This window comes from Schistocerca piceifrons, chromosome 2 (genome assembly GCF_021461385.2).
Source record: "Schistocerca piceifrons isolate TAMUIC-IGC-003096 chromosome 2, iqSchPice1.1, whole genome shotgun sequence".
NCBI classification, from domain to species: Eukaryota; Metazoa; Arthropoda; class Insecta; order Orthoptera; family Acrididae; genus Schistocerca; species Schistocerca piceifrons.
Genome location: NC_060139.1, coordinates 1,000,913,667 through 1,000,927,156, shown reverse-complemented (window position 1 = coordinate 1,000,927,156; position 13,490 = coordinate 1,000,913,667). Strand labels below are relative to the sequence as shown.

General features: G+C 43.7%; 1 protein-coding gene across 1 annotated transcript in view; it reads right to left on the bottom strand.

Moving 5' to 3' along the window:
- Window positions 1-13,490, bottom strand: part of LOC124776049 — a 392,161-nt gene that overhangs the window by 23,043 nt on the left and 355,628 nt on the right. Inside the window, exons 6-9 of the mRNA XM_047250889.1 lie at window positions 11,095-11,270; window positions 10,297-10,399; window positions 7,161-7,349; window positions 1,277-1,510 (exon numbers count right to left, since the gene is read on the bottom strand). Of these exons, the coding sequence (XP_047106845.1) occupies window positions 1,277-1,510; window positions 7,161-7,349; window positions 10,297-10,399; window positions 11,095-11,270 (702 nt within the window). The remainder of the gene's footprint in view (window positions 1-1,276; window positions 1,511-7,160; window positions 7,350-10,296; window positions 10,400-11,094; window positions 11,271-13,490) is intronic.

The window sequence follows — 13,490 nt, the reverse complement described above, 5'->3', positions numbered from 1 at the left end:
ACAAGGCAAAGTTAAGGCGATGTTCACTGTGGTTGGAAATTGGACGTGAGTCTATAATATTTCGTGTAATAGAATTTTCTCATTTTGAGAGTGCTAAAGGGCAATCTGTTTTAAATGCTAAAAACCATTCAACAGCCAAGATCGCATAAAATATTTCTTTCTTTAAGAGAACCAGTTTCGACACACTTTGCTGCTTGAGGTCTTAAAAATGTTTTTATTGTAAAATGTGTTCATTTTACGCTGAACCTCAGGCCAATATGTCAAGTGAATAATGTGTTGACTTTTATCCACTTGACATCTTGACATGAGGTTCTGCGTGAAATGAACTCGGTTTACAACAAAAAGATTTTTAAGTCCTGAAGAAGACAGCAAAGTCTGTTGAAACCTGTTGTCTCAAAAATGGCTCTGAACGCTATGGGACTTAACTTCTGAGGTCATCAGTCCCCTAGAACTTAGAACTACTTAAACCTAACTAACCTAAGGACATCACACACATCCACGCCCAAGGCAGGATTCGAACCTGCGACCGTAACGTTCGCGCGGTTCCAGACTGTAGCGCCTACAACCGCTCGACCACCCCGGCCGGAAACCTGTTGTCTCGAAGATAGAAGCATTTTATGCGATCTTGGCTCTTGAATGGTTTTTAGCAATTTTATGTAATAACTGAAACCTATTTGTTTTTCATGTCCCAAAAAGATGCTTACTTCATCGTTTGATGTCCTTGCATCTGGTCCGTTACTGTGTTGACTAACAGTTTTACAGGCATATTCTTCCCTTAAATGTAAACTGTTCTCATCCTTATTTCCGTAAGAGAATATTATTGATAAAATGTTGATTATCCTTGTAATTTTTATCCAGTTAATATCTTTGAAGAGTGCAATTTTTTAGTCAACTATTTGTTCTTAAGGGGCTGCTTCCTTGTGGTAAATGAACACGATTTTTCAAGAAAAAAAAATTATGTCCTCTTTAATTCTGAGCATTAGCCAACCTGCTAATCTCTATCTTGATGTTATTAACTGAGTCACATTACATAGTCTTGAGATTGGTATTAACTGATGACTTAAACTTTTAATCGATTAATTGTTTAATTAAATTGTTGTCTGTGAATGGTTATGATAAATATGTTTCTGTCTGAAATGAAACGGTGAATGGTGTTGACCAGCCGTGGGTCAAGTACTTCCATGTGAGTGTTTCGCTAGAAATTCTTTGGATCACGATTTGCCCCTTTCGTATCTGCCGAGTGTAATGCGTGGAGCCAGCCTTGTAGGAGCCTTACCAGAAGCAGGGCGCCTCCTGCGAGGAGCGCGGGCCGTCGCTGCCGTGCGAGGAGGCCAGGGAGGCGGCGCTGGAGCGCGCGTCGCGGCCCTGCTGGCCGGCGGGTGTCTGCTGGGCGTCGTGCAGCCAGCACGCGGCCGTTCCAGCTCCAGGCGGGCCCGGCGTCAGCGGCGTGCACGTGCCCGCCGTCGACGAGCGCGACAGCGCGCCCAGCTTGCTCATGCAGCTCACGCACCTGCCACGGCACCACCACACCCGTCATTCACAAAGGCCGCAGACAACATACAGGCAACAATAAGAACGGAGGCCCATGGTGGAAATGCTCGGATTAAAAGGCTTACAAGGCTTCCTCCACTATTAGTCAGTCTGAACGTCTAAGAGAGAATGACGGAAATAAGATCCAGAACATGGATTAAAATTCATGGTGAAAGAATGTTAACTATAAGATTCGCTGATGACACTGCTATCCTCGGTAAAAGCGAAGGAGAATTGCTGGACCTGTAGCAAACAATGAACATTCCAATGAGAACACTCTATGAACCGAAACGGAAGAAAGAAATGAACAGTAGCAGAAATTACATCAGTAACATCACGAAGTAATCATAGGTAAGGAATTCTGCTACCTTGGAAGCAAAATAATACAGGACGCACGAATCAAGGACACAAAAAGTACACCAGCACAGGCAACGGGACACTCCTGCTCAATAGAAGCTTACTAGTATCAACCAGTGGCCTTAATTTGAGGGAGTTGTTTCTGAAAATGCACACATCATTGTATGGAAGTGGAACATAAACTTTGGAGAAACCTGGACAGAAGAGAACCGAAGCATTTGAAATGTCACACTATAGTATAATGTACACCACTGGCCATTAAAATTGCTACACCAAGAAGAAATGCAGATGATTAACGAGTATTCATTGGACAAATATATTATACTAGAACTGACATGTGATTACATTTTCACGCAATTTGGGAGCATACATCCTGAGAAATCAGTACCCAGAACAACCACCTCCGGCCATAATAACGGCCTTGATACTCCTGGGCATTGAGTAAAACAGAGCTTGGATGGCGTGTACAGGTACAGCTGCCCATGCAGCCTCAACACGATACCACAGTTCAAAAGTTCATCAAGAGTAGTGACTGGCGCATTGTGACGAGCCAGTTGCTCGGCCACCATTGACCAGACGTTTTCAATTGGTGGGAGATCTGGAGAATGTGCTGGCCAGGGCAGCAGTCGAACATTTTCTGTATCCAAAAAGGCCCGTACAGGACCTGCAACATGCGGTCGTGCATTATCCTGCTGAAATGTAGGGTTTCGCAGGGATCGAATGAAGGGTAGAGCCACGGGCCGTAACACATCTGAAATGTAACGTCCACAGTTCAAAGTGCCGTCAATGCAAAGAAGAGGTGGCCGAGACGCGTAACCAATGGCACCCCATACCATCACGCCGCCTGATATGCCAGTATGGCGATGACGAATACACGCTTCCAATGTGCGTTCACCGCGATGTCGCCGAAGACGGATGGGACCATCATGATGCTGTAAACAGAACCTGGATTCATCCGAAAATATGACGTTTTGCCATTCATGCACCCAGGTTCGCCGTTGAGTACACCATTTCAGGCGCTCCTGTCTGTGATGCAGCGTCAAGGGTAACCGCAGCCATGGTCTCCGAGCTGATAGTCCATGCTGCTGCAAACGTTGTCGAACTGTTCGTGCAGATGGTTGTTGTCTTGCAAACGTCCCCATCTGTTGGCTCAGGGATCGAGACGTGGCTGCGCGATCCGTTACAGCCATGCGGATAAGATGCCTGTCATCTCGACTGCTAGTGACACGAGACTGTTGGGATCCAGCACGGCATTCCGTATTACGCTCCTGAACCCACCGATTCCATATTGTGCTAACAGTCATTGGATCTCGACCAACGTGAGCAGCAATGTCGCGATACGATAAACCGCAATCACGATAGGCTATAATTCGACCTTTATCAAAGTCGGAGACGTGATGGTACGCATTTCTCCTCCTTAACGAGGCATCACAACAACGTTTCACCAGGCAATTCCGGTCAACAGCTGTTTGTGTATGAGAAATCGGTTGGAAACTTTCCTTAACTCAGCACGTTGTAGGTGTCGCCATGGGTGCCAACCTTGTGTGAATGCTCTGAAAAGCTAATCATATGACAGCATCTTCTTCCTGTTGGTTAAAATTCGCAAGTCATCTTTGTGGTGTAGCAATTTTAATGCCCAGTAGAGTATGTTGTTTGGGCCGCTCGCCCTGCAGCCCTGCAAACACACTCACACCGTAGGTATGCGAGCCAAAAGGGGCTACATCAGCAGACGGCCTCACGTGCTGGCTAGGCCAGCAGGCAGCTTCCATGGGACACGCGATCGCCAATAGTCCCTCTAGTATCTCGAGAAGGCCTGGGAATTTAGAGCAGCTCAATCCATCTCTCAGCTAGTCTTCTGCCGAGCTCTGAGCCAGATGCAGACAGCACCTGCAATTCTTCAGAGTCTAGATTGAAATCTTCGCTGTGCATGACGCTATGCTACTCGTCAGCCACCGCCAATCGAGGGAACCGCTACTGTCTGTCACTACCATAAGCAGGAGTTGGCCTCTGCATCGGAGATGACCAGGAACTTCGTACTGGTGGTTGATCTTTTCTTCTTCTACTTCCAATTGAATATCAAGTTATGACTATTACATCATTCTAGCCTTCAGCCTAAGCTCAAACTGGTCTAAATTCATTGCCAATCACGAGCTTTCACAAACTAGTGTAGTGATTAATTTTATTCCAGCAGAAGATTAAATTGGTTGCACTTTTCAATAAAACTGTTCTACATCGTTTAACCTGGTTAGGTTCTCATTGCTCCCCAACCATCGCACAGCCAGTGTGTTGGCTAAAAAGATTTTTCTGCCTCCAGCGCCTCTGTTGGTTCTGCTGCCACCTCCAAGTTTTGTCCCAGATCTGTTGGCGATGAATATTTTCTGGGTCTCCTCTTGTTCCTCCCATGTCAATGGACGTCACCCACAGTCTCGTGCGTCACCAGTTATACGAGCTGCCGCAACCTTCCTGAGTCTTTGAGATGGACACCAACCTCTCATCATTCACAGGAGCAATTGGTGTGGTGTATGGGTCGTTTGCCCAGAAGACCTGCAGTCCTTCCCATATCTGTGGTTTACAAGCGGCCTAGCCCAGATGGGGTTACACCAGTGAGCAACAAAACTTTAACCACACATGCTCAGTAGGCCACCAGATGGCAGCCCTTGTTCCACCACTGGTCGTCAGCTCTGCTGATCTCTTTCCTGCCGCAAGACATATTATCACAAGTACCTTGTCTAGTATCTCTATTGGGCTTGGGAGTTTAGAATGGACTCAATGCAAGTTCAATTCTGTCTTCAGTCGAGCTCTGAGCCAGGCGCCAAATGTACCCACAGTTCTTCAATCAGTATCTCGATTACAGACTCTGCTTCTTACAATGCCAAGCCATTTGCTGTCCAATGCCGACTGAGGTAGTCACGAACGTCTTTCAACAGCATCACTAGGACCTGCATTCTGCATAAGTGGGAGCAGGGACTTATTATTAGCCATCTAACTTCACTACAGTATTTTGCTCTACTTCTAAATGAAAATTATATTTTGACTGTTTCATCATTACAACCTTCAGCCTAAGTTCAGACTTTTGCAAGTTTAGCGCTGATGGTGTCACTGAATGACAGTAGTTCCATTCACCATTGACTCGTGCTGCATGAACTCTAGCCATCTATTTCTCCTCACGTTCCATGTGTGTGCTTACAACTGCAGGGACAAAAATGAAAAAAGTAGGTTCAGTATCGAGACGACATTTAACTCTCCTGCGCCAACTCGTGAGTAATGCACACAGTCGTGAGTTATCAACATGTGACCCCCAGTAATGCTTTTCCTCCAGGAATGCAGCACAAGGACACAAGCATGACCTATCCGTACAGCTGTGAGGAGAGATTTAAGACCAAAGCGGGACAAGTGGATGGATGCCTGGGGCGCCAAGCGGAGAGGGGCGTCAGAGGTCCACAAGTGCAAATTTGTATACGCGGTATATCGTAATTAGCAGCGAAAAGAGACAGAGGTGAAAGTATATGATATTAAAAGCAAAGATGTTCCAATAAACATTTGCGAGGGAAATGCGACAGTGTGGTTACATGAGCTGCCACTGATTCAGTATTGTAATAATGATCTACAGTCATGGGATGGTAAAGAACTGAAAGCTACATGCCTGATTATTGAGACTGTGCCAACTGATGGTGATGAAGGTGACACCAACAGAAAGGAATTAAGCGATGGAATTTTGATATTACCGGCCATACTTCCTGCTGGAAGTTATCTACAGAGCTCAAAATCTTATATCACAAAAAGCAATTACGTTGGCAGTTTTTCCAATAGTTTTGATGCTTACTACTCCTCCTGATGTTATCTGTATACGGAGCTAGAGGTGAAACAAGTTTTTCAGTACTCGGGCTGGGAAATACATATATTATGTGAGTACATCCACAAGAATGATTGAGAGGATTGTCAGCTTTAGTTATTGAAATGATACCTTCAAGTCAATAGATTCACGATGTGATCAGAAACATTTTCCGAAGTTAAATATTACAACATTTCAATGTCAGTGCATACAGTGAACAACTGTAGGAATTGCAAATGACTTTATTAATAGGCAACTTTTTTTCTCATTTCAACTGTACACACAAAAATTTTGAGCGTGTTTATCAGTTTACAACAACCTTAATCGTAAATTTTCTAAGGTTTAAGTACTTAATGGTGAGTTTCTTTGCAGATGAAACATAAAATTACGCAGTCAAACGGTTTCTCGTGTTTAAAATGTAACTACAAAATTAGATGATTCCTTGTATTTCACTGCCACTGTTTTCTATGGAAAGTAAAAAACATCATTAAAGAAGTAAAAAAAAGTTCCATTAAAAAACTTATAAATTACAGAAATTTTGTATTACCATCCTTTCCACTCAGTTTAATAGATAGCACATTTTTACTGACGTTAGAATGATACAATATGTTTAGTTCTTTCTGCTTCACTAAAAGCTTTTCAGTATTTCAAAGATTATCTTGAATGTAAACTAATTCTTTCTTCTGTAAATCTGTACCACTGTAATACGTCTCAGAAATTTATTTGTCACAGGTGAATGTCTATGTTGTACTTATTTAGAAGTACAAAAATAATTAGTTAAGAAAAAGGTTGTCTAAATGTTTTTTGTCGAGCGTTTTTCTATATAGCTATGGAAGTTGGAGAGAGAAACAGACAAAATTGAAATGTTCCAGATGTCAGTGGGGAGGAGAATGGAGAAAATGAGCGGATACATAAGGAACAATAAAATACTTGAAACAAAAAGAAAACTCTCCCAGACCTGGTTAAGCAAATGAAAGAAGATTGAGTGGGGCATACACAGCCAGAGAAGGCGATCCTAACAGCAGCTACCGAAGGTACGGTGGAAGGACAGAAGAAAACGGGAAGGAGAAGGATGAAAACAATAACAACGATACAGACGACCAGGAACGGGATCAGATGGAGACATTAATGGCATCAGGAACCAGTCACCTATGCAGAACAGCTTCTGATTGCGATGACGATGACCTAAGAGCCCAAGGAAAAGCAAGTAATATGTGAGGGGTTTGGGGTAAGGGGTGGTGTCTTCAGGAGGGGAGGGGGGCGCAGATGTTACGACCATTGTGGAGGGAAAATCTGTAGGGCCATACCTAGTAAAGCACTGCTGCGTTCAAATCAACCTTCGTGTCGAGGACAGCTTTGCTTCACAGTCGGGAAGACCTCTTTCGGTGCAAGGAGAGCGCGGCTGCCTTCGCGAAGTGACGCTGGACGCTGGCTCACTCACCTCTCCAGAGCTCCGCCGGGCCCGCTGGAGCCGTGCCAGCCGCCCCCGCCCGACATGGCCGACTGGTCGTAGTGGTCGCTCACCGACGACGTGTCGCCGCAGCCGTAATTGCTGTCCAGGTCCGAGTTGCGCGCCCCGCCGGAAGACTCGGTGGACAGCCAGTAGGGGGAGCTGCCGTCGCGGTGCAACCTGGACAACCAGCCACACACGCCGTATTTTCTCGCGTAAGCTACTGCATTGTATCTGCATATGTGCACGTGTGCATCTGTCTACGTATGGTATTTCTTAAAACTGTTCAAATGGGTTCAAATGGCTCTGAGCACTATGGGACTAAACTTCTGAGGTCATCAGTCACCTAGAATTACTTAAAGCTAACTAACCTAAGGACATCACACACATCCATGCCCGAGGCAGGATTCGTAGCGGTCGCGCGGTTCCAGACCGTAGCACCTAGAACCGCTCGGCCATCCAGGCCGGCTTAAAACTGTTCATATTTGCTTTGGGTTACGTCCCTGTACGGTGCCACCTGCGGTAGTTTATATGGACATTATTACACAGGCTGATTCATAATGAATGGGACAAAAGGAAAGTATTCCTGTGACTAAACAAATGACAAACATACTTTAGAAACTGAGACTCAAAAGTTAACTCTCACAGTGTAGGTTGCCAAAAATGAAACAATGGAAAACCGCCGCTGTTGTTCACCGCTGGTCTTATTACTAAAAACGGTCGCATAGAATATGCGACAAATCAACTATAATCGTTGCTCACAGACATTTCCGACCACGTTTGGTGAAGTGGCAGCACTCTGCCATATCCAAGAAGCAAATCACATTGTGGCAAACTGTAGACAATGAAGTGGTCGAAAATATTCGTACGGTCTACGAAAGAAGTCCCAGAAAATTTACAGGTCGTGCCAACAGAAAATTGAATGAGCTGCAATCAACAGTGGAACATGTCCCATGCAAGCATCTGCAGTTCAAAGATTACAGAACTGAATTGTTGCAGCCGCTAAAACCAGCTGATAATCCAAAATGATGAAAATTTTGCATTGATTGACAAGGATAGATGGGGACATATGGTTTCGCAGATGAACTTGCATTCTCAGACAAAGTCAAGTTTCACTTAAATGGCAGAGCGAACAAGCATAATTTGAAAATACTGGTTACAGAGAGCTCGCATGCCTCTCTGCAACGTGAATCTCCGAAGCTGAATGTTTTCTGCAAAATATGTAGCCACATACTCCTTGGTCCCTTCTTTTACGTAGAATCTATCGTTACAGGGATAACCTATCTCGATATGCTTTCTCTATGGTTGACAGAAGAGGTATCCGACTTCATTTTGCAGTAGAGCGGAGCCGCGTCACATTGGCATAACATCGCATGTGATCACCTCAACGAACGTTTCCACAATGCGGAATTGGTCATGCTGGGCCGAATGACGTGCCATTCATATCGCCACCCCCGTAGTTTGCCTGACCTTACACCAATGGAGTTTTTTCCTTTGGGGATGTGTGGATAAGACAGTTGACAGACGCTAATTTCCGCAGCACTTACAGTAGCTATAGCACTGGATAGTCGGTGTGGATGGAGCAATTAACTCCACTGGGTCTGTTAGGAAACGCAGTACCGGACAGACATATGCCATTTTACAAATGGAGCACACATCGAACATCCGTGTTCGTCCATAGGAACTGTGAGAGTTATTCTTTCACTCTATATGTCTATTAATATGCCCATATGTATATGTATATTATACGTATGTATATTAAATAAATATATTTGTGGAATAAAGTCGTAACTATAATTAAAGAAATACTTTCTTTTTGTTCCATTCATTTTGAATCACTCTGTATTTATGATGTGCTCACAAATTACTGAGAAATTGGTACAACAATCATTACATTATGTAAATAAGAGGGTTGCTCAGAAAGTAGTTCACCACATTTTTTATTCTCAGCCGAAAACAACGCTACGAGTACGAAACGTTATGTATGTATTATTTGAAGTCTCGTAAGTGAGCGCGCCATGTTTCCGTGACTTCCGACAGATAGCGTAGATGCAGGACAGTTTAAAAATGGCGTCTGCAGGTGATGTACGTTACAAGCAACGTGACGTCATTGAATTTCTCACTGCAGAGAAAGAAAGTGTGTGGTATATTCACAAACTCCTGTGCATGGTCAATGGAGCACCTGCTGTCGGCATAAGTACAATCAGTCGCTGGACACGGCGGGTGAGTTCGTCAGAAGACGGTTCGGCGGAGCTCCACGATTTGCAGCGGTCGGGGAGACCCCTCGGACTCCCACTTGTTTTGGGACATTAAAGGATGGCATTCGTGGAAGACATTTTGAGGACGATGAGGAGGTGATTCGCACAGTGAAGCACTGGTTCCGCCATCAGGACAAGGATTGGCAACGACAGGGCATATACGCCCTTGTTTCGCGTTGGAGGAAGGCCATAGAACGGGAAAAATAGGGTGTTTAGGTAAAATACCATTCGTTCGTGTATGTAAATCTTATGTTCAATAAAGAACTGTTGAAGAAAAAATGTGGTGCATACTTTCTAGGCAACCCTCGTATTTATACATCGTTACTCATGAGTACCTCCGGAGTTTCTTAACATAACTGCGAAAATTACAACACATTCGGTAAAAAGACACTCATCAGCATCTCTCCAAATTTTAACTTACATTTCAGTTCCTCGGTATGGACAGCATTTATGATACAGCAAATTTCAGTATGTACTTCAGTTCACTGAAATCGCTGAAGTATATTGCCTGGGAAGACGCGACAGTAGCCCACTTTGGAAATCTCTTCACTGGGTTGCCTATCAGATGGTGGGAATTCATTTGATGCACTATTAAGTGTACGATTTGTACAAGTATTTTGTCATACCTGCCTACTTGTGCAAGTACATCATGGTACATTAACGGAAACTTGGGTAGATGCTGATACGTGTCACTTTCCTGTATATCGTGTATTTTTCGCACAGTGGTCTTCTGCAACCCCACAGGCTTTTATGAATAACCCTGTATAGGTTGTCAAGATCATTTTCTCTTCAAATAAACGTAGAACTGTACTAAACATTACTTTCTTATTGGTTAATATTAAACTTGAAATAAAAGAAACATCACGTACCTGCATAAGTCATCTGAGCATAGATCAGACAGAGCCGGAGTTGCCAGAACGGAAGACACCTCTGATGTTCGGGGTAGCATCTGTCGCCGGGGACTGTCCATCACTGCAAAGGAAAATGAAATGAAAATCGTCAGTCAGTGAGTTAAGTCAATCAAAAAGTCGTATACAAGTGCAATTTCGGAGTTTTTCTCAAGCAGACACGTGTCAAATATGTCAGATATAGTACATAAAATGCTGTCAGATGTTTGTATGTTGATAATCGGCAATACTGTTCATTTATGACATGAAACGTAAGTAGCACATTCCACAGAGGTTTGTAAAATATGGGAACAGGTTTGTCACAATGTTGTTTTCATATTTGACAAATCTGTTTCTACTTTTTTCACAAACTTCTGTGGATTGTGGTACATGCAACCCACTGCAGTGCCACCATGGAATATGTGATACTGTCATAATGGAAAAAATCAGAAGATGACAATCTTAGCTGTTGAAAACGGTCATCAGGATTAAATAGTATTGAATACTATCTTGGCTATTAAATTTTCTTCAATATTAAAAGTGGATACTGAAGAACACACAGAAAACGTGACAAGGACTTCTACGACTACCATGACCGATACAGACTGGCCCAAAGGATTTTACGTCTCGTTGATGAAGTCAGTTATTACGATTCCAGAAAGTCTGAATTCTAATTTTGTGCTTCAGATGGATTATGTACCACGGCTACGTGTTACTACCAGCAGAGAAGTGACAGCCACGTCTACTGCACTACCGTGCAGCGGCCAGTGTGTTACTTACTGGACATGTTCCTGGTGACGGGTCGCCTCCTGACTGCCACCTTGCCCTGGGCTGCCATCTGGAAGGTCCTGGTGATCTCGTCGCCCTGGTCCGTGACGCACACGTGCACTCCCTCGCCTTTCCCGCAGCGGGAGCCACCCTCAAACACGAACCTGCCCTCCACCACGCCATAGCGCCTGCAACAAAAATAAATAAATTTATTCGTTTTGTGGAACGTACTTGACTGCATTAATCGTGCATTACGGTGAACCTTAATGTCAACATCAAATGAAAATTAAGGCATCTGCAGTCGTCTCGTTTGCATTTAATTTGTTTACAGAACCAGTTTCGGTGTTCCACTATACGCTCTTCAGGTAGCCTGACCAACGTAAATTGGGAGGAGTCCAATCTCAAATGGTTCAAATGGCTCTAAGCAGTATGGGATTTAACATCTGAGGTCATCAGTCCCCTAGACTTCGAACTGTGTAAACCTAACTAACCTAAGGACATCACACGTATCCATGCCCAAGGCAGGATTCGAACCTACGACCGTAGCAACCGCATGGTTCCGGACTGAAGCGCCTAGAACCGCACGGCCACAGCGGCTGGCACTCCAATCGCGTTTAGAGACATAACAGGAGCCAGTATTAAGTAACCGGTGTCTGTAAGTCTGTGGTTTACACGACGCTAACTCTTCGTTCATATTGTCCGGTTTTAGAACTGCTGTCTTTGGAGGGACGCTTGAATTTGCGTGCTCAACTGCCTGACTGGCTAACTTCAACGGCAATTAACTCGGAATTCACCTGTTGTGCCAATCTATTCATCTCAGAGTAGCACTTGTAACAACCGGTACAGTGCCCTTTGCGTTCAAAAACCGAATAACTGTGGGCAGTTCGCACTTGGCGGTAACATTCAACGTGAGCTCCATTCTCAACGGCTGCCTCAGCGCGGCGTGGACATGTTCACACACACTACGTGAAGCACTATTCATAACAGTGTGACCAACTGCCACACAAACACGGTTCTGCACTAATAAAAAAATAGGAGACCTTACTTTTGGGATTACCCTCGTATTTTACACGGAAATGAAGAATGTTTATGGTGATAGCGTAATGAATGAGTCCTCAATGAGGAAACGGTGCATTGCGTTTGATCTAGAAAGAACCAGTCTACACGACGAACATCGGAGTGGAAGGCTATCAGTCATTACGCTGTCAGCTCGAACACAGCAAAAAGTTCAACGTCTTACGTGACACCAAGTTATTTTCATTTATTCACGAAACTAAAGGAACTTTTTGATGTAAAATAGTTTGCAAACAATAAAGATCTCTAACAAGCAGTGACATTCTGACTCAAATCTTTGGCGGTAGAGGATTAAAAAATGAGAAATGAAAAATTGGTCCCACGTTACACCAAGTGCCTTGGCAGCTATGACGAGTACATTGAAAAATAGAGATAGTTATTTTATTTACAAAATATTGTCCTGACGCCTTCTGTTTTTATTTAGCTATGCCAAAACGGTCTTTATTTTCTGGATGAGCCTTGTAGTACCCTTAAGTACTATTATAAACGTTTGTAAACCGGAAAGTAGAGGACGGAACGAGAAAGAAATTTGAGATAAACAACACTAGTAATCGAGCAAAGGAGAAAACTGTAAGAAGAAATGTAGTTTAGCATTTAAGCACGAATTAGGCGACCCACAGTATATATGCAGGCATCAAAATACATGCGCAGTAAGAGAAAATGATTCTACAGCAAATATAACACATGAAGCATTTTATTGCGATGAAAATCAGCTGCCAAAGAATTATCTGTGATAGACACAAATGCGAAACACCAATACAGTAAGCCTTAGCAATACGTATATAATCTCAAAAAAGGATGGTCCGAAGAATTTCACATTTTTATAGCATTAAAGAACTTCTCGTAGCATTTCTGTCGTACAGCCGTTTAGAGAGATCCGCCAGCAGAGATTATTTTAAATTAAAACGGTCGCCTTGTTTACTGCCGACACTTTGTCGAACTTAATTGAATGGTTTCTGGTAACTGGCAGCGCAATAGCCGCTGGAAGCGGCCTGGATGCCAGACAGCACGATGCGATTAATTCCAATCAGATTGTCTGCCAGCACAAAATGTCGCAGAATAAAGAGGTAGAGCACGTGAGTGATTCGAACGCCATGCGTGGCTGAAAATAAACTACCGGCGTACCTAAAGGACGTAAGTGGATATATTAACACGCGGCCGTATGCCACTGTATTACGTAAACTCTCTGACGATTCCATTTTCCCTTAGGTCATTGCTTTTAACCGGTAATACGTATCAACGCGCAGCATTCCTGGTCTTTTAGACCAGCTCAAAATAACAAGAAGTCTTTAACACAAATGATTTAGTGGCATTTAAAAATACCTCCAAACATA